The 20391-nt window shown below is 59.3% G+C and overlaps 1 protein-coding gene across 2 annotated transcripts in view; it reads left to right on the top strand.

The window, feature by feature from the left end:
• Positions 1-3539: 3539 nt before the first annotated feature.
• The window catches only part of FRMD5 (FERM domain containing 5), a 74492-nt gene continuing 57640 nt past the window's right edge, over positions 3540-20391 (top strand). The window contains exon 1 of one of the 2 annotated variants that reach the window (XM_068203456.1): positions 3540-3790. In XM_068203456.1, the coding sequence (XP_068059557.1) occupies positions 3689-3790 (102 nt within the window). In that variant the 5' untranslated portion in view covers positions 3540-3688. The remainder of the gene's footprint in view (positions 3791-20391) is intronic. The other variant, XM_068203455.1, reaches the window with a different exon arrangement.

The following is a 20391-nucleotide window of genomic DNA, read 5'->3' as shown; positions in this document are numbered from 1 at the left end:
TGCACAAACACTCTCTGAAGGGCTCCCACACTCCCCAAACAGAAACTGATGGCAGAACTCCTGCTGCTGCGCCCCCTGGAAAGATCTCCTGTCTGGAAGCAGGCTGCAGTGCTAAACTGGCCTGGGGCCAGTGGTGAGTGCCTCGACTGTTGCCATGGTGTTATAACTATTCATTATTGTAGGAAAATATTGCACAAAGAGGTGACAGACATTGATTCCAGATCAGAGCAGGTAGATGGGGAGGAGCTCAGCGGCTGGTTGCAGTAGCCAGGTGAGCCTCTCTCGAGAAGAGGTTCGCTCTTCTTTTCCAAACCTTTTCATCAATTAAAAAAAAAAAGGTAATTAAGGAATAAGATAGAATTTGGGCTTTGTTTCTGTTGATTCTCAGTGCACAGGAGGCTGAGAGCAAACGTGAGGTGGTGAGTGATGGGGGAGGCAGCCTGGAGAACTGCCCAGGGATGAACCCAGCTGCTTTGGAAGGCTGTGGGAATGCTGACAGCACTGTTGACCACTTGAATTACAGGCAAGCCCTGAGAGCTGGGCCCCACTGTGACATCTCGTCCAGCCAGCGCTGGCCCGTGCCAGAGCTCAGAGCTGACTACAGTGGGCTTATATAATTTCAGATGCAGGTAGCTGAGAAAGGCAGAGCAGAGCTGACAGCCCCGCTCCCGGCTCCGGGAAACGCTGAATCTGCCCAAACAGAGCAGGCTGCCCTCACACAGGGAGTGCCCCCAGAGCAGAGGGCTGTGCTTCTGTCATTTCAGCACAGCAAGTCGTTACTGCTTACAACATTTGCGTCATTTGAAGATGAACAGCCATCCTGTACCCCTGTGGCTGCTGGCTGGGGTCTCCAGCCAGGCCCCTGAGCCAGCACTCGGCGTCCCCAGGCCCTGCTCCAGCCTTACCTGGGCAGCACCCAGATGTTGTTCTGCACACCTCAAACACAGCTGCTCTGCTCTCAAAGCTCCAGCTGCCTGTGGGTGACATGTTGTAATGGAGGAGAAATGCATGGATTGTGTACAGAATAGATAATGAGTGATATTTCCTATTGAAAGCACAGAATGACAGAATCCTAGAAGGGTTTGGGTTGGAAGGGACCTTCAATCTCCTCTCATCCTACCTCCTGCCATGGGCAGGGACACCTTCCACTATCCCAGGTTGTTCCAAGCCCTGTCCAAGAGCTGGAACATTTCAAGGGATCCAGCAGCCACAACTTCTCTGGGCAGCCTGAGCAACTGTCTTAGTGAAATTTTACCTGCTGGAAAACAAACACAGCTAAGAACTCACTTTACATTTGGAAAGCTGCATTTGGAATTTTTTAGCTCAAAACTGCGAGTAACAGACAATCCAAATTGGGAGAATTTGTAGGATTTACAGTATAAATTATTAAAAGGGAAAGAAAAAGACCTTGCTCATGAAAAGTGCATTCTTGTCGATCAAAGCTGCAAACAGAGAGTACTTTTGTAAAGGCATCTGCCAGCCTTTGATACGCTCTGTGGAAACCCTGTCAGGTATTTTGAGAGTGGAACGTGGAGCTGTCGGGCTCCGGTGCTGTTCCCTGTTTTGAGGACAAGTCAGAGGCAGCAGAGGGGGGTGAGCTCAGCCGAGGGGCTCCTGCGCTGCCTCAGCGAGCGGCCTCAGGAGTCAAATGCAGAAAACGGGAACCTCAGCAAAAGCGATCCCCCCGTGGAGGAACAAAGTTGCGGCGGGGCCGTGGCTCGGCAGAGGCTCGGCAGAGGCTCGGCACAGCCGGGCTGCCGTCAATGTGCGCTCATTAAACTGCTCAGCTGGCTCAGCCCCGGCTGCTCGCTGAAAGCAGCACCTGCCAGCGCCCAGGATCCCATTCTTCTGCAGCAGCTCAGCTGGTTCAGAGGGGAGCTCGGAGGCAGATGAACCATTTATGCAGAGTGGGATCCATGACAAAGTAGCAGCTACTTTGGTGAATACAAGCATCTTTGTCAAGTGCCCAGATGGTTCAGGAGCGGGGCCGTGGCTGTGAAAAGCGCCGTTGTTGTTCCGGGCTCGGCAGCACGCCCCTGACAACGTGCCCGGCACAGCCCGTGGTCCTGGGAGCTGCAGGATCCAGCCTCCCAACACAGGCCGAGCGCCTGGCTCTGCTGACATGTTTTCTGCAGGATGATGTCCTTCCCAGGCTGTTCCCACTGCTGCAGCACTGCTGCCTGCAGCATTGTGTTCCCACTCTGTCCTTTGTCTTAACTGGACATTTGGATTTAGGGCCTGCTGGACACTGAGATAAGCAAGCCTCGGCCTCGGCGGTGCCTCCATGGGCACAGGGGTCACAGAAGGGTGCCCAGCCTGGCAGGCAGCCCTCGCACAGCCAGCCTGGCTGGGCATGGGGCCGCAGGCTGGGAGAGACTCATCTCTCCTCACCCATCAGGAGGTAACCCTTGAACCACAGGATCCTGAAGGATCCCAATCCCCCACACTGGAGGGTCAGGGATGGAAGAGCCTGGAGAGCCACTGGCCTGAATGCAGCGGGGGGACAAAGGTGAGGCTCCAGGCAAAGGAGAGCCGAGCCAGGAAGGTGCAGAGGGAACAGGGCCTGTGGTGCAGAGACAGACTGGGGACAGCTTAACGGGTCCTCACTGTGCCCTGCTTGATCGGGGTATTTGTGGGTGTGTGTGGAGCCAGGGTGGTGTGGGGAGCACTGCTGAACCTCTCGGTGGGGCCATGGCTCTGGGGAGTGTGACACCCAGGCAGGGGAATGGCTGGAGCCGCAGGATTCCCATCCTCCCTGGGTGATGCTGATGCTGCCACCAGGTATTTCACTGCCCCAGAGCAGCACCAGCTGCATCCCATCAGCACTGATGGCTCTTGAAGTCCATTTTGTCCGAAAGCCAGAGATTTAAAGCTTTCCTTCCATGACAAATGAACACCGAGGGACAAGCTCACATCCTGGGGGGCACGTTGGCACTTTGGCTGGCTCTGCTGGAAGGACCACGGCAGCTGCCAACCCTGCATGGGGATCCCAGCCGAGTAATGGAACTGGGCTCTGGCAAGAGAGCTGGGCACAGGTTGGTCCTTTGGCAGGGACCGTGGGCCAGCTGGGTCACGCCCAGTCACCTGCTGTCCTTGGGGACGCAGAGTCCCTGGGGCAGCCCCCGCCCCTCCGATCGGGGCTCTGGGTTCGGGTACTCCCTGCCACATGTCCGACCCCGCTCGGCATCACCGGCAATGCTCGGTGCCACCGTGCTGCCCGAGCTGGGGGCACCCCGCTCTGCCCTGACCCGCTGCCCCCGCTGCGGGGGAGCCCCTCGGGGGGCGCCGGGCAGCGGGCGGAGCGCCGGGTGCCCGGTGCCCGCGGTGCCGGCCCCCGCTCCCCGCCGCTCCCCTCCCGCGCGGGGCTCCCGGCGGAGGCGGCGGGGCCGTGCCGCCCGTGCCGCATTGGTTTGCGGCGGAGCCCGTCACCGCCGCCGCGCCGAGATTGGCCCCCGCAGCCGGCGCCGGGCGACCCCCGGGCCCGGCCTCCTCCCCGCCCGCCGAGCGCCGCGGCCCGGGCAGGGCACGGGCACCGCGCTCCGCTCCGCGCCGCCCGCAGCGGGGGCAGGGCCGGGCCGAGCCGGGCGGGGGGCGCGCCCACAGCCCCGCCCCGCGCCGCCCCGCGCCGCCCCGCACCGGGATGTGAGCCCAGGCTCCGGCAGCGCCCGCCGCCCCGCGCCCCGGGAAGATGCTGAGCAGGTGGATGAGTGGCAGCAGCAGGAACCTGGACCGCGAGTACAACTGCACCGTGCGGCTGCTGGACGACAGCGAGTACACCTGCACCATCCAGGTCAGCCTCCGCGGCACCGGCACCGGGGCCGCGCTGCCCCCGCAGCCGCCGCGCTGCCGCCCGGCCCCGGCAGACAAAAGGAGCGGAGCGGCGGGGGCGGCCCGGTGCTGCCCCGCGCCGCCAACAAAGGCGCCCCCCCCCGCTCCCGCCGCCCGCCGGCCCCCGGCTCTCGGGCGGCCACCGGAGCCGTGGCTGCCGGCGGCGGAAAGAGCCCCGGGGCTGAGCCCCGCCGCCTGCGACCCCCCCCGCAACCGCGGAGGGGTGCGGGGATGGCGCGGAGAGCCGCCCGCCTGCCCCCGGCGCGGCGATGCCCGCAGCCCCAGGAGCGCAGCCGGAGCCGGAGCGGGGCAGGGGCAGCCCGGCACGGCCGGCCCGGGCCGGGAGAGCCGTGCCCGTGCCCCGCGGAGCCGCTCGGGGCGAGCCCTCCGCCGCCGGGCGCGGGGGCTGCGCGCAGCGCGGGGGGGACGTGGGTGCGATGTGGAGTACGGGGGATGCAGCGCGGCAGGGCGGCACAGAGACTCGCGGGGCAGCGATGCTGCGGGGCAGGGATGCGCGGGGGTGCTGCTGGCAGGGACAGACCCTCCCGGCCCCACCGCGGCCGGGTGCCCGCTCTGCCTCCCCCGTTAGCGCCCGGCTGGCCGTGATGAGCGCTCGGGTTTTGTAATCGTCCGGAGCGGCGGGGACGGGCGCGCATCTGCCGCCCCCTGCGCCCCCATGCCGGGAGGGACCGGGACCGGGACCCATGATCGGGGCCGTCGCCCCTCAGCCGGTGTCCCTGTGCTGCCAGGGCTGCGAGGGACATCGCTCAGCGCGCAGATGTCGTGGGATGTGTCGTATTGCTGAAAACTAGGGAAACGCACTCCCGGGCTCCGCTGGAGCGAGTCCGGTACCGGGACCGTGTGACCGGGGGCTGAGAGAAGCATCCCTGGCTCCGGCTGCTCCTGCGCCTCATTCCTGCCGTCAGCATCATCCTTGCAAGGGAGCTCACGAAAACCTGTGCGGAGCCGCACGCGCGGGGATTGCTGCTGGAGGCGGCTGGCCCCAGCCCAGCCCGTGGGCGATGGAAAATTCGGGGCAGAGTTTTGAGTAAAGGTGACTCAACACGTCAATAGCAACAGCTCTCCCCGCCCAGCCTCGGGGGCCCCCAGTTCTCCCTGGCCTGTGATGCCAAGGAGGGGTGAACATCCTTTCATTCCCAGGCACAAACCTGCTTCTGGTGATAATGCCAAAGGACGGTTACCAAGGGTGCTGCAGGCTATGGGAGGCACCGTCATTTTGGCTTAAACAGCCTAAAATCGATAAATAGGGTGATTTGTGCAAATACCACTGAAGAATGGTGGTAGTGCTGCCGGTCCCCACTCACCTCCCCCACCGGGGTTGTAAAGTGTGACCCAGTAAACGGCTCGAACAGCAGCCCAGTTTATTTTGCATAAGCCAAACTAATTCGTCTCTCAGAGGCTGTTTTTAATACTAATTAAACGGGAAACTGTAGTTTGGGAGAGAAAGTGTGGGCAGAGCAGATCAGAAAAATCTGGATTTTCTGCCCTTAAGACAATTTGACAAGGTGTCGTCATTTTGCATGTGAATTTTTTTCAAAGAGAAAATATTACTCGGTCCCATATTCCGGTTGATATTTTATGTGTAGCATAGTAAACAGGGATTCCTGGTATTTAGCATACACGACCTGAGGGATGGAGAATTTGCTCCTGCTACCCTGACAAGCAAGGTTACCCCACTTAAATGTTTGCTCTCGCTCGCTTCCATGCTGCCTTATAAGCCAAGTATTTATAGTCCATGCGAAATTAGGGAGAACATAGCAGGAATGTGTAATGTCTCGCAAGTGAGGAAACCGTCACCGCGCAGGCTGCGAGCGCTGAATGAGTTTTGAAGGTCATTCCCTCACGAGCGCAGAGATTTCACATCTTGCCGAGATCCACGGTGTCTCCTCAGCCAGGCTGGTTCTGCGCCTGTTGGATGTAATTGCTGTCTTTCTATTTTTGCTGGAATCCGGAGAAGCTGGCCGGAGCAGCGGCCGCGGCTCTCACGCGCAGTGCTGGGCTCCGGGCGCTGCCATCCGTCTGGCAGCGGGGCCGGGGCTGCAAGTTTGTGCCTGTGCTTGGTTTTGCTGCTGTGCCCGTGTGTCCTCCCTGGCAGCAGGGATGAGGACGGGCTCTGTGCCCTCCCTGGAGCGTGGCCTGTCTGACGGGTCATCTGGCTTCACTGCTGGGGAGGAGGAAGCAGCACTGGAGGCAGAGCTGGTTTTTAAGGTTTATTGACGTGTCAGATAATGGCATTGGTTAAATCTGTCATGAAATTAACCTCTGGCTGTGCCTGATGAAGGTGTGTGAGTAGGGGTTTGCTGCTGCCAGATAATACCTGAGCATTCTGCTTCTAAATAAAGCCTTTTTTATTTGATTTTCCAAGGTTTGCTTTGTTCATATTCCCATGTAGAATGAGCAGTTCATTGTCTGAGCTGGGATGAATCCTTCCTCTTTTTTTTCCCCTAATTTTCACTCCTCAACAGCCCATCCAAGCAGGCAGAGGAGCCTGGAGAACTCATCCCTGGGGCCCCCCAGATGCTGTTGAGGGGACAGAGGTGCCATGGGCACAGGGAGTGGGGTGCAGTGGGTCGGGGCAGCGGGGTTGGCACCTCCATGAACCTTTTGTCGTGAGGTTTTTCTGTGAATTCCAGTATTTGCTGGTTTGGGGAAGATGTTGTCCCAGCATCTGCCTGGGTCAGTCTGTGTCTGCCAGTGAGCAGAGCTGGGCCCTCAGCCCTGCCAGCACTCGGGGACCTGCAGCAGCTGCCTGAACAGGAAGATGTTGGGCTCTTGGCTGGGAAACGCTGATGTTTAACAGTGCCACAGGCCACGGAGGCACCTCTCAGGCAATAAAGGTGGTGGTTTGTGCGTGGGGTCCATCAGGTGTGAGAAGGCAGCAGCACCATCCCTGCCCCATCCCTCGGCATGTGCTGGCTGCCACCTGTGGGCGTGGGGACCCTGGTCACGGGTGTCACTGCCCTGAGACGTGTCCCCAGGGAGAGAGGGGGCTCACGGAGAGGGGCAGCCATTCCTGAAGGCGTTCTGCTCGTCTCCGTGGTGAGAGGCTGCTCTAGCTGTGTGTTTCACTGGAGTTTCACCCCTCGTGCTGGCCAGGCTCCTCGCCGCGCCCTCGGGATGAAAAGAGCTCTGAAACACCCAGCAATGCTGTGGTTTGCTGTCAGTGAGTTGCTTGTCTGAGGAAATGTTTTAAATTCTTCACTGTGGTGTCAGTGGTGGCATAAAAGGCTCGAAATAATTAATGATTTGCCGTTGCTCGATGCATCAAGCATTTTCCTGAAAAGACAGTGGTGTGTTGTTTTAAACCCCAGTAGAACGACAGGAACGTGGAGATGTGAGAAAATAAATATATGGTTTCTTAGATGCAGAATGTAAGAACTTTCTTGCATAAGATTGGGAAGAAATGAAAGCGAGCTCCTGGCTGCACTCTGGGACAAACCCCCTGCTTCCCACTTGGAGCACGAAGTTCTTCAGGAGCCCTGACAGGATCATTAATATCAGGCAGCAGCACAAAGGGGAGCTGGGGGTTTGTGGCAGTGAAGGTTATTTGTTCATTATCTTTTTATCTTCTGAGAGTTTCCAATTGCTTTTCCCGGGAAGTAGGTTAGGAGACCGCTGCTTCTGCAGGGGCGGCTCCGCCCGGAGCCCCGAGCACGGGGACGCGCTGGGGGGCCAGGGCCACTCCCGGCAGCGCCACAAGCCAGGGGCTGTGTGCCCAGCTGTGCTGTCTGTCTGTCTGTCCCAGAGCCCTCCCTTCCCTCCACAGCTGGAGGCCGAGTGCGGGGACAGGGGTCGGGGCCAAAGCCATTGTCAGAAATGCGGCGTGTGGCAGGCTGGGGGTCCCGGGCTGGGGGTCCCGGGCTGGGGGTCCCGGGCTGGGGGCCAGCACCGTTCGGGCGCTCCGAGCATCCCCCGGTGTCCTGGCCGTGCAGAGTCCCCGAACAGCCCCAGCGCAGAGCCCCAGGCTGGGGCAGCGGGCACGGGGTGCTCCGGCCTGCGGGTCCCAGGGAGGCTGAAAGCGTCACCACGGCTTTGCTGTTGGCTGCTCAAAGCCATGTTTTTATTCAGAGCCTTGGACATGTGTTTGCAGCAGAAACCCGTCGCTGTGGCTCAGCTGTGTCTCAGTGAGTTGTGCTGGCGGGGCAGCTCCTTTGCCCCTGGCTCCAGCATTTGCATGCACTTGGTTTTGTAGGCTCGGGAGGGAACTGCCTGAAATGCACAATGAGTTTGAAGGGAAAACAGCAGTCAAAGCAGAGCATTTCATCTCTTTTTCCTCTTAAATCTATGTCCAAAAGATACAGAAGGCAGCTGAGGAAAACATCCACTAACTGTCCACTAAAAATGGGGGACAATATTCACTCACAATTCAGGGGGAGCAAAACCCCAAGTCGTTTTGCAAATCCATGGAAAATATTTCTATCGCTGTTCTTCCTCCGGCAGCCGAAATGTCTGTTTTCTGTTCACTTTTCATACCTGTTTTACAACGTTACCTGCTGTGAACCCGCCGGCTATTCCCCTCTCAGGAGCCAATTTCCTGACAGAACTACTTTGCTTATCACTTTCCTGTGGAAGATGCTGAAGGCAAATATAGACACAGAGTCAGATAGAGATGTAGACGTCCGCACGCTCGTGCACACACACAGAGATGCCACTGCAGAGGGATGTGTACCACAGCACCAGGAAAAAGGAGTTTGATCCTTCTGTCGTGTCTGAATTAGGTAATGTGCAGCAGGAGGCTTTTTTTGAGGCGTCTGGGGAATGCTGGAAGTGCCGTGAGCAGCCCACTTATTTTTAATTTTTGAGTCAGCCTCCGGGAGCCCAGCGGGGTCGTGGACACGGGGATGATGTGGGTGGCCACGTGCTGGCAGCGCCAGGACTCACACGATGCCTTGGACTGCCCCATACAGGCCCAGAGGCACTGGCAGCTCCTGAGAGCCCTCTCTGACCTGGCACATCTCTTTGGTCACTGAAACCTCGCAGCTGGCTCCTCCTGGAAGCCGTGTGTGGGGTGGACAAGGACTGTGTGGGGATCGAGACCCTCCCGGAGATGCCGGCAGTGGCGGTGGGCAGGGCCCTGCTGGAGATGCCCTCAGTCTGTGGAAACTCCTCCCCAGCTCCTGCAGGGGTGGGGTCCTCTGCAGGGTGTGTGGCATCACAGAATCCTGGAGTGCTGTGGGTTGGGAGGGACCTCAGAGCCCACCCAGTGCCACCCCTGCCGTGGCAGGGACACCTTCCACTGTCCCAGGTGCTCCCAGCCCTGTCCAGCCTGGCCTTGGGCACTGCCAGGGATCCAGGGGCAGCCACAGCTGCTCTGGGCACCTGTGCCAGGGTTTTGCCAATTGGCTCTAGGGGTGGCTCCTTGATGGGCCCCTCGTGTTCGAGGATGGCCTGTGCTTATTTTTGTCTCGTGTCACTGAGAAGGCCGGGAAGAAGCCAAACAATGGTTTGCTGTGGGGGAAGTGCTGGGGTTTATTTGCCATCCGTTTTGTGGGGAGCAGACAATCCCTCCTCAGCCTGGGGTCCGGCTGGGGACTGTGGCAGAGCCCTGAATGCTGCCACTGCCATCAGCCACTTGTTTGTGGGCAGAAAAGCCAATTATTGTTTGGTTACAGCAAGCTCTGGGGTTGTTTCTGCAAATAAAAAGGTTTCAGGTCAAATTATTTTCTTTGAAATGTTTCCAGGGTAAATTATTCCAGCAGTAGGGGAGCACTGATGATCTGGAATTGCTGTAAGGCCGATGTGTCCACAGTGAGTGTCTGCAGGGACTGTGGCTCTTGCACAGCACAGGAGATGGCAGCAGGTTATGCTGGACACTGTGGCTGCCTTGGGCCACAGTTTGTCATGCCAGGGCTGGGGGATGGCTGGAAGGGATCACTGAATCATAGAATCATTAAATGGTTTGGGTTGAAGGGACCTGAAAGTTCATTTTGTTCCAAGCCCTTGCCACGGGCTGGGACACCTCCCACTAGACCAGGTGGCTCCAAGGCTGGGGCTAAATGCCCTCCTCTGGCAGGATTAGCAGTTACTGGCTCTTGGTGGTTCCTAGCAGCCTGTCGGAAGCTTCAAGGCTTAGGAAAATACATCCCATCCTGATTTGTGGGTTCTCCCCTTGTATTGCCATCCGTGTTGCACCCGCTGCGGCATTCGGTTACTCTCTAAAATCTGATTTATGTGGCACCTTTGTCACCACAAGAGACATTTTCCTTGTGCTTCAGAGAGCCAGCAGAGCTCTGCCAGCTGCTGCCCAGGCCCAGGAGAAAGGCAAACCCACCGTGCTTGGTCACCACCGGGAGGAATGCACACCTGGAGCGTTTCTGGAGCTGTCACCGGAGCACAGCAGCGCCTGCAGCAGGGCAGGCTCCGTGCCCGGGGCGGGAGCAGCCGCTCGAGCAGGAGCAGCACGACCCTGCAGGAGCCCTGTGCCTGCCACAGCTTCTCTGCTCACTGAGGAAGAGGAGCGTGAAGGGCAGCGGGGTGGGAGCACGCGAGCTCCGTGTGGGGAGGCCTTCTCTGGGACTCAGGGACTCGAAATCCTTTTTGTCATTGTGCTGGACCGAGCAGGCTGGAGTGGCAGAGGGAACGTCCCCACACGTCACCGAGCTCCGTCAGCGTGTGCAACACTGGCACTCCTGGAAAACAGAAATAAAAAATGGAAAACGAGATGAAACGTTATCAAATGTGTCACCCAGCGGCGTGTGCCCATGGGGTTTGTGTCGGGATGCCAGAGGGGGCTGGGGCAGCAGCCAGGTGAGCAGTGCTGGCAGGAGATGTGCCAGCTCTTCTGCCCAGATCCTGGAGATCAGCTCCTTCCTCTTCAGAAAAGAAATCATTTGGAAGTGCACTTCCTTCCAGAGTGCAGGGATAGGTGAGATATTGGGAAGGAATTGTTCCTTGTCAGGGTGGGCAGGCCCTGGCACAGGTGCCCAGAGCAGCTGAGGCTGCCCCTGGATCCCTGGCAGTGCCCAAGGCCAGGCTGGACAGGGCTTGGAGCAGGCTGGGACAGTGGGAGGTGTCCCTGCCATGGCAGGGGTGGCACTGGGTGACCATTAAGGATCCTTCCAACCCAAACCATTCTGGGATTTGATAATTCTATTTGCAGACAATGCCTGGTCCTGAGAGTCTGATGTTTTCCCAGGCAGGGCCGGGGCAGGTGTGGGAATGGGCTTCAGGTGCTGCTGGAGAAAAGCTTTTTTATCTGCGCAAAACCAGGACTTCTGTAACTGTGGAGGAGTGATCCAATGGGATCCTGGTGATCAGCTGGGCGTTTTGTCCCTCCTGCACTGTCCTTTTAAAGCTGCAGGCCCTGATCTGCCCTTAATTACACTTGGGCATTAATTACCCTCCAAGCACATCGCCTTCACCGGTGCCGTATTCTTTGTCCGCAGAAGCGACTTGGCGGCTGAAATTTCATGAGGAACCTGGTTAATTGTGCACACACAGAGTACAAGATGCCACTGTGCTTCCTCCAGCTTGTTATCTGGGAGGGACTCGGGGGTGAAATCCGGGAAAATCTGATTTTCCTCAGCGAAGCCAGCGGCTGCCGTGGCCGATCCCCATCAGAGCTGCGCTGCCACGGCGGCGGGGCCGGGTTTATGTAACCCCAGGGTGGGGCAGGGCTGTGCTTCAAACCACGGGACCAACTCTGTGTGTCCATTCCTGCATGATCCCAGTCCTCCTTATGGAAACCAGGCAGGGTTTGTGCTCCCAGGCTGCCCGGTCTCTGGTGCTGGCCAGGAAAGTTGCTGTAAATGGAAACTGCTCCTCTGCAGATGAGGGAACTGACTGCAAACCTTCCTGGTTCTTTGTCATGTACTTTGTGTTGGGAAGATGGAAAGGTTGGGAGGTTCCTCCTGGAGAGGTGCAGGCATTGCTGGCTCCACCCTGATGATTTTTTCAGGATGATTTTGCCATCCTTTCTTTGACTGGTTGAGCCGGGAATCTCCCTCCGTTCCCGCAATCCCACCGCAGCCAAGCCAAGGCTGAGTCCCGCTTTCCTGTCCTGGGAGTGCCAGGTCTCTGCCCTGGGCAGCTCACTGGAAACTCAAGGTTCACATCTATTTTAATCTTTCCTACCTGGCAGTAAAGAACATGAGCCCTGGGCTCCTGAGCAGGGACAAACCCTCGGGCTGGCTCGGGAGGGGGACCCAGGTGGGCCTGGCAGGTGCTGGTGTCTCACCAGACAATCCAGGTGGTTTTTCTCCATGATAATTAACGGCAGCTTCCACAGCCAGCGAGGCCTCAGCTCGTTAATGTGTGATGTCAGGATCTGATCAATGCTGCAGCCCAAAATAGAATATTTTGGCTGCATGATGTCTGTTGCCAAAGACTTTAATTATAGTGGCATATCTGTCACATCGGTGAGGGGCTTGTGTTTTTCAGAGGGTTTATAGTGGCTGTTTCGTGTTGGCTCTTACCCTGGAACACAGGCTGGGATCCCAAAGGAAATATCCATCCAGCTGCCTATAGGGGATTTTTCTTTAATAAAAAAATGACAAAAACTGAGTCAGCCATTCTGGAGCTGGAAAGAGGCTTTAAGAATATATGGATCAGGTAGCAATTGCAGCTATCCTTTATATACTTAACTCGTGGAATGGGCAGTGTTTTGGGACTGGGGGAAAAAAGCTGGAATCCAATAGACTTATGTTTGAAAAATAATAGATTTGCTGAGCAGGTACTTTTCATGAATCGATCTAGTTCTCATTAGCCTTGCACTGTATAGTTTGCTGACTAATATTTCTGGCTTGCAAGTAAAAATGGCTTTCCAAAGGAAATGTGGAATGAGAACAGAGTGTTTTTGGGACCTGAAAACCTGGAGCTCCTGGGGCCATTGGAAAAGAAGAGATGTGGGGGCAGCAGGAGCACAGGAGCAGAGGACAGGGCTGGGGTTGCAGTGGCAGTGGAGCAGGAGCGGGCAGTGGAGGTGTGATGGGTACTGGGAGCATTCCCGCTGTGCCAGCCCGTCCTCCTCCATCTGCACAGGGACACTGGTGGCCCCCGTGGCACCGTGGAACTGAGCCTTGGCTCCAGCCCTCTCCCTGGTTCTGTCAGACCTCCTGCCCCAGGTGCTCTCTTGGACCAAGTCCCCGCTGAAGTCTCAGTGATCCTGGGCTCTTTCTCAATATTAAGGTTCTTCTCCTAAACCCGAATGGACTTTTCTCCCTCTGGCCCTTGTCACTGCTGTCCCTCCTTTCTCCCCCAGCATTTATTCCCTGTGTGATCTCAGGCTGGCCTTGTTCCCGTGTGCAGGTTGATACAAAGCCCCAAACCAGCAGGGAATGATTCCCCAGCCTGTCACCACTCCTGGGGAGCGACTCCTTGAGCACACCACGGGGCTTTTTTCTGCCTGTGATTTCTGCTTAGGCGACAGATTTCTTCATGTGGGGCTTGGATGAAGCCGAGGGGGCTCGGGGCCATCGAGGGAGCTCGGCAGGGCTGTGCCCAGTCACAGGTCCAGGCAGGAGCACCCCTCTTCGTGGAACCCCAGCTCCCCATCTGGGCAGGAGCAAGGTGCCGATTCCAAATGAGTCCAAGGGAGCGAGCTGGGAATAAATGCAGAGACAGGGGCTCCTCCCTGGCCCCTGGGACGGGGCTGTGACTGCTCCCGTGCCAGCTGTGCCACACAGGGCAGCGTCCCCTGGCACTGAACAAAGCCACGGCGCTCGGGCTGGGGCTGTCCTCAGCGCCAGCGAGAGCAGAGCGCTCCCCTTTCCACAGGGCTCAGTAAGTGGCGCTGGGATGTTCCGGGATGTCCCCGAGTGCAGTGGGCAGCGGTGGCTCCCCAGCGGGGGCGGTTTGGAGCTTTGTGGGCGGTGTGGAACTCCCGGCTCCGCTGGGCTGGGCTCTTCCCGAGACCAGACGAGCTTTTGGGACACAGCTAATGTCCGTGCAGGAGCTGAGGGCTGCTGCTGCTGTTCCTGCCTCTGCTGCTGCTGCTGCTCCTGCCCCGGGGCAAACGCGCTGGGGAGCAGCAGGGAGCGCTGCGGGAGCTTCCCCCGATTTAAACTGCTGCTCGTACACCTGACTGTGCATTCCCTCCGTGCGTGTCTTCCTCAGCCCCATAAGAGCCACCTCCAGCGGGCACGGCCCGGGTGGCAGTGGCTCGGTGGCCGTGGTGCCTGTGGGACACACGGGAGGGTCAGGAGGTGGCTCAGCTGGGCTGGGGGTTTACACCCTGCGCAGTCCCCATGAGACGAGGATTAATTAAACCCGCTTGGGGACGCTCCAGCCCTGGCTCCTGTGCAGGACAGGGCCACCATGGGTCAGCCCGGGGGAGCAGCTGGCCCCGCACACACGGCCTGGCCCGGCTCTTCTGCTTGGTTCTGTGGATGGAGAGAGCGGAGAAGCCAAGGCGGAGTGCAGCTGGAAGGGCCGGGCACTGCCATGGGAACAGGGCGGTGGCAGGCAGGGGACGCTGCCACCGCCCAGGAGGTGCCCTGGTCCCCACTGCTGCCCCGTGACATGTGGCAGTGTCCTGGGTGCAGCCTGTGCTAAGTGCCAGGGTGACAGAGCTCCCACAGGAGCTGTGCCAGTCCCACTCCTGCCCTGCTCCCGGGGTCCAGGCAGAGGAGTTACAGGAGCTGTGCCAGTCCCACTCCTGCCCTGCTCCCGGGGTCCAGGCAGAGGAGTTACAGATGTGCCAGTCCCACTCCTGCCCTGCTCCCGGGGTCCAGGCAGAGGAGTTACAGGAGCTGTGCCAGTCCCACTCCTGCCCTGCTCCCGGGGTCCAGGCAGAGGAGTTACAGATGTGCCAGTCCCACTCCTGCCCTGCTCCCGGGGTCCAGGCAGAGGAGTTACAGATGTGCCAGTCCCACTCCTGCCCTGCTCCCGGGGTCCAGGCAGAGGAATTACAGGAGCTGCACTCTTCCAGGTGAGCAGCCTGGCAGGACAGGAGCCCTGCACAGAGCAGGCATGGCAGGGCTGAGTGCTTCTGGCTTCTTTCAGGTGTGCTTGGGAAGAAAGCCCTCTGATGAACTGCAGAAGCCCCACCACAGCACTTCTGTAAGTGCTGCAATTATCCTGGTCTTTATTTGGACAGCCAGTGAGCCACAGGGATTGGCATCCTGGCCAAGGGAAGGGCTGAGGGGCACTGGAGCTTGCACAGCACTAGAACAGACTCACTCAGCCCCTTCAAATATTTATGGCCTTGTAATCCATACACACTTCGAGCGTGTTTGACATCCTCCTGCTCTGCTCCTGCTTGTGGAGAAACTCTGGGAGCATCTGCCCGGCCGTGGGGGTGGCCGCAGGGACCAGGGTCTGGGGGCAGGTTTATGCTGGGGTTTGGGAAGGACCCATGGAGTCAGTTCCTGGAGAGCTCCTTGGTGCGAGGAGGGGCTTTGCACAGCCCCCCTGGCCCGTGCAGCCCAGGGCTGGGTGCAGGATCCCTGCGGGTGCTGCTGGGCCCTGGGGGACAGCTGGAATTGTGGCAGGATGCTCCAGAGGCAGTGCTGGACCTGGGGCCAGGTCGGCAGGGGTGTCTCACCCGCTCGGAAGGGACAGGAACTGGTTTTTTTGCGAAAGGAAAGTCGTTTGTTACAAGCCAGTTGCCTTCCTGCCGGAGGGACAGTTCTTGTCAATCTGCCACGTTTTACTCTGACGGGATAAAAATAGAGCCCGATTTCCAGGCAGCAGCCGCACATCCTGTGGTCTTAATGAGCTCTTAAGGTAATTACCTGTGGTGGGAAGGAGCTGGAGAGGGCGTGCTCGGCTGACAAAGGGAGCGCTCCTGAGAAATGGCTCTGTGCTCCCGGGGAAGGGCAGCAGGGGCTGAGGGAGACCCGGGAAACCAGAGAGGGGTTTGGGACAGGGGATGGAGGGACAGGACACAGGGAATGGATCCCGCTGCCTGGGGGCAGGGATGGGTGGGGTATTGGGCAGGAATCCTTCCCGTGAGGGTGGGCAGGCCCTTTGCCCTGTGCCAGGGCCTCGCTATGCTGACAGGGAAGAGTTTGTTGTAAAAGAACGTTTTTATCTGTTCAATTTCTTCAAAACCTCATTTTAAAGCGCTGTTCCATGGCTGGGGGTTATCTTAACAGGAATTATGGTCTGGGCTGAGGAAGTGCCACACGCCACCCTCTGCCAAGCTGTGCTCTACCAGAGGCTGTCTGGGAAGCCACCCCTGCCCTGGGCATCCTCTCCCTGCCCCTCCTGGGTGCCCATCCTCTGCCCATCCTCGCCTGGGTGCTGGGGGGCTGCCGGGGCAGGCTGGACCCACCTTTTCCCCGCTGGGGCTTTGCCCTCTGCAGGTCAATAAATAATCTCTCGGAGCACCGCGCTGCCTCCCAGCTCCGAAAATCAATTTACCCTGCTGCAGAGTATCCCGTGCTCGTATGAAACAGGTAAATTGCATCTCCTGCTGTTCCACCTTCCTAACGAGTTCGATACCATCTTAGGAATATAAGCCAGGAGAGCGCTTTTGTCTGACTCAATTTGCCTGTGTGCAGCAGAGGGGCTGATCTCCCGAGCTGAGCCTTCCCCTCTAATTCCCGAGGCTTCTCCTTATTGCAGCCTGTGCCATGTCCCCCCGTTACAGCCAGGTGTGTGCACCTGCAGCCAGGTGTGTACCTGCAGCCAGGTGTGTGTGCCTACAGCCAGGTGTGTGCACCTGCAGCCAGGTGTGTACCTGCAGCCAGGTGTGTGTGCCTACAGCCAGGTGTGTGTACCTGGAGCCAGGTGTGTGTGCCTACAGCCAGGTGTGTACCTTTAGCCAGGTGTGTGTACCTTCAGCCAGGTATGTACCTGCAGCCAGGTGTGCCCCTGCAGCCAGGTGTGTGTACCTGCAGCCAGGTGTGTGTACCTTCAGCCAGGTGTGTGTACCTGTAGCCAGGTGTGTGCCCCTGCAGTCAGGTGTGTGCCCCTGCAGCCAGGTGTGTGTGCCTGTAGCCAGGTGTGTGTACCTTCAGCCAGGTGTGTGTACCTGTAGCCAGGTGTGTGCCCCGGCAGCCAGGTGTGTGTACCTGCAGCCAGGTGTGTGCACCTGCAGCCAGGTTTATGTACCTGCAGCCAGGTGTGTACCTGCATCCAGGTGTGTGTACCTGCAGCCAGGTGTGTGTACCTTCAGCCAGGTGTGTGTACCTGCAGTCAGGTGTGTGCACCTTCAGCCAGGTGTGTGTACCTGCAGCCAGGTGTGTGTACCTGCAGTCAGGTGTGTGCACCTTCAGCCAGGTGTGTGCACCTTCAGCCAGGTGTGTGTACCTTCAGCCAGGTGTGTGCCTACAGCCAGGTGTGTGTGCCTGCAGCCAGGTGTGTGCACCTGCAGCCAGGTGTGCCCCTGCAGCCAGGTGTGTGTACCTTCAGCCAGGTGTGCCCCTGCAGCCAGGTGTGTGTACCTTCAGCCAGGTGTGCCCCTGCAGCCAGATGTGTGTAACTGCAGCCAGGTTTATGTACCTGCAGCCAGGTTTATGTACCTGCAGCCAGGTGTGCCCCTGCAGCCAGGTGTGTGTGCCTTTAGCCAGGTGTGTGTACCTGCAGCCAGCTGTGTACCTGCAGGGAGGTGTGTGTACCTGCAGCCAGGTTTATGTGCCTGGAGCCAGGTGTGTGTGCCTGGAGCCAGGTGTGTGTACCTTTAGCCAGGTGTGTGTACCTTTAGCCAGGTGTGTACCTGCAGCCAGGTTTATGTACCTGCAGCCAGGTGTGTGTACCTGCAGCCAGGTTTATGTACCTGCAGCCAGGTGTGTGTACCTTTAGCCAGGTGTGTGCCCCTGCAGCCAGGTGTGCCCCTGCAGCCAGGTGTGTGCACCTGCAGCCAGGTTTATGTACCTGCAGCCAGGTGTGCCCCGGCAGCTCCCTGGCTGTGCTGAGCTGGGCTGGGCCTCTCCAGCCCTGGGGTTCCCGGGCTGGGCTCACAGGGGGCACAGCCCAGGCCCAGCTCTGCGGGCAGCGTTCCCTCACCTGCCCCTGTTTGCCACACCTGGCTCCAGCCCTGAGGGCCCCACAAACCCTCCCAGATCTGCCCGGCACGGCTGTGCCTGCCAGCTGCCACTGGCACCAGGAAATGGCACCAGAGGAGGGGATGTCACCTGTCCCGGGTGGCACTGCACACGCCGCTCCTTTGGGATTTGCTCTCCTGGAATGTCAGCACTGGGAGGACCCTGCCGACCCTTCCCTGATCAGGAATTCTGTCTGGGCTGAGCAGTCACAGCCCCGGTGCAGCCGGGGCTCCCGGGGCAGCGCTGCCGGCGGGGACGGAGCCACCAGGGAGGTGGGAACGGTTCTGCACCCGCAGCTCCCAGCACAAAGCCTCAGCTCCGGCATCCCTGTGGAGCAGCCGGACCCTGGCCCTGCCCCCGGCACGGACAGACAGACACCCTGCGGGGCAGGGCCGTGGAGTGGGAGCACTGGGATGGACAGACAGACACCCTGCGGGGCAGGGCCGTGGAGTGGGAGCACTGGGATGGACAGACAGACACCCTGCGGGGCAGGGCCGTGGAGTGGGAGCACTGGGATGGACAGACAGACACCCTGCGGGGCAGGGCCGTGGTGACAGGAGCACTGGGAAGGACAGACAGACACCCTGCAGGGCAGGGCCGTGGAGTGGGAGCATTGGGATGGACAGACAGACACCCTGCGGGGCAGGGCCGTGGAATGGGAGCACTGGGATGGACAGACAGACACCCTGCGGGGCAGGGCCGTGGTGACAGGAGCACTGGGATGGACAGACAGACACCCTGCGGGGCAGGGCCGTGGTGACAGGAGCACTGGGATGGACAGACAGACACCCTGCGGGGCAGGGCCGTGGAGTGGGAGCACTGGGAAGGACAGACAGACACCCTGCAGGGCAGGGCCGTGGAGTGGGAGCACTGGGAAGGACAGACAGACACCCTGCAGGGCAGGGCCGTGGAGTGGGAGCACTGGGATGGACAGACAGACACCCTGCAGGGCAGGGCCGTGGAGTGGGAGCACTGGGATGGACAGACAGACACCCTGCGGGGCAGGGCCGTGGTGACAGGAGCACTGGGAAGGACAGACAGACACCCTGCGGGGCAGGGCCGTGGTGACAGGAGCACTGGGATGGACAGACAGACACCCTGCGGGGCAGGGCCGTGGAGTGGGAGCACTGGGATGGACAGACAGACACCCTGCGGGGCAGGGCCTCTCTGGGCAGTGTTTGGTGTGTTCCTGTGGCAGGGTCGGCAGGCCCCCAGCCCCACAGAGCGAGGAGGAGGAGGAGGAGGAGGAGGTGCTGTCCTGAGGCCGCTGCAGGCACTGAGCAGGGTGCAAATCCCTGCCGGGAGCCAAGCAGTGCCCTCGTGCAGCTGCAGCCGCTCCTGTGCAGGGCAAGCATCGCCCCTGCAATGAAAGCTGAGCCGGGGCTGGCAGATCAGCGCCGAGCAGGTGCCAGCAGCAGCACAGCCTGCACTCGAGGGTGCTCCTGGTCCTCGCTCCTCGGGGACGTGCCGTGCCTGTGCATGTCCCAGAGTGAGGGGTCACGGGCCAGGACATCCAATTTTTATCTTTTAATTGGTTAATGCCTCGTTCCATCACCCTGGCCGGTGTGGGATTTTCACTGTAATTAATACTAATGAACATGTCTGTTGGAGAAGGAAAGCTTCTCATACAGTGCTGTTTTCTCCCTGATTTATCATTTTGGTTTACACCACACCCCAAAACCACAACCTGCAGCTGTGGTGTGCAGTGGCACTGGCCGGGGTGCTGGTGACACCCCGAGCGTGGTGTCCCTGTGTGGGGCTGGGTTTGGGGAGCTGTGGGGGAATGTCTCCCAGGAGAGCATCTCTCACTGGCAGAGCTGAGCTCCCCATCCCCCAGCGATGCCAGGGCAGATCCCAATTCCTCCAGCTGCCGGGCAGAGCTGTCTTCCCTCTCCATCCCCTCTGCATATTCCAGAAACGGATCCACACTGACCCTGCGGCCACCTGGGCTCCTCAGCGGCTCAGAGTGACAGGGCCACCTCCTCTGCCGCTTGCCCATCCATCTGTGCCACGCAGGAGCCCAGTGGGGCAAACACTGCCCGAGCCGGGGCTCTGCGGGGCCGCGCTGGGGAGAGCTCGGCGCTCCCATGGAGAAGTGACCTCTGCAGCCAGCACCGCCCTCCGGAGCCGAGTGAAACGGGACTGCTGAGGGCCTGGCAGCATTCGGGTGAAACGGGACTGCTGAGGGCCTGGCAGCATTCGGGAGGCCCCTGGGGGCTTCCACCTGGGGCCAGCAGCCCTGCTGGAGCAGGGAACGCTCCCTCTCTGCCTTCCTTCAGAGGGACAGCCTGAAATGAGGAGCTCACACAGCAACAAGCTTCTCCATCACCAGCAGCAGCTTGAATCATTAAGCCTGAAATAATTTTAATTGGACCCAGGACGCACAAGACATTTTTTTGTGCCGTGGAGGAGCTGGACCAGTTTCTCATCTACCACCAGCCACCAGAGCAGGGGAGAGGGGAGAGGCCCTGCTTGCCTTCAGATGCCTCTGGATCCTGAGGTGTTGGGCCTACCTCAGCACCAAACTGGGTTTGAAGATGGAGAGATAAATATTTTCTTGCCTTGGAGTGGATTAACATCCCTTGGAAAGCCCTAAGTGGTTTAATCCTCGGCA

The sequence above is a fragment of the Anomalospiza imberbis genome, chromosome 13 (genome assembly GCF_031753505.1).
Source record: "Anomalospiza imberbis isolate Cuckoo-Finch-1a 21T00152 chromosome 13, ASM3175350v1, whole genome shotgun sequence".
In the NCBI taxonomy this organism is placed as follows: domain Eukaryota; kingdom Metazoa; phylum Chordata; class Aves; order Passeriformes; family Viduidae; genus Anomalospiza; species Anomalospiza imberbis.
Note: the sequence above shows the minus strand (reverse complement) of the source record. Positions and strands in the feature narration are given on the sequence as shown.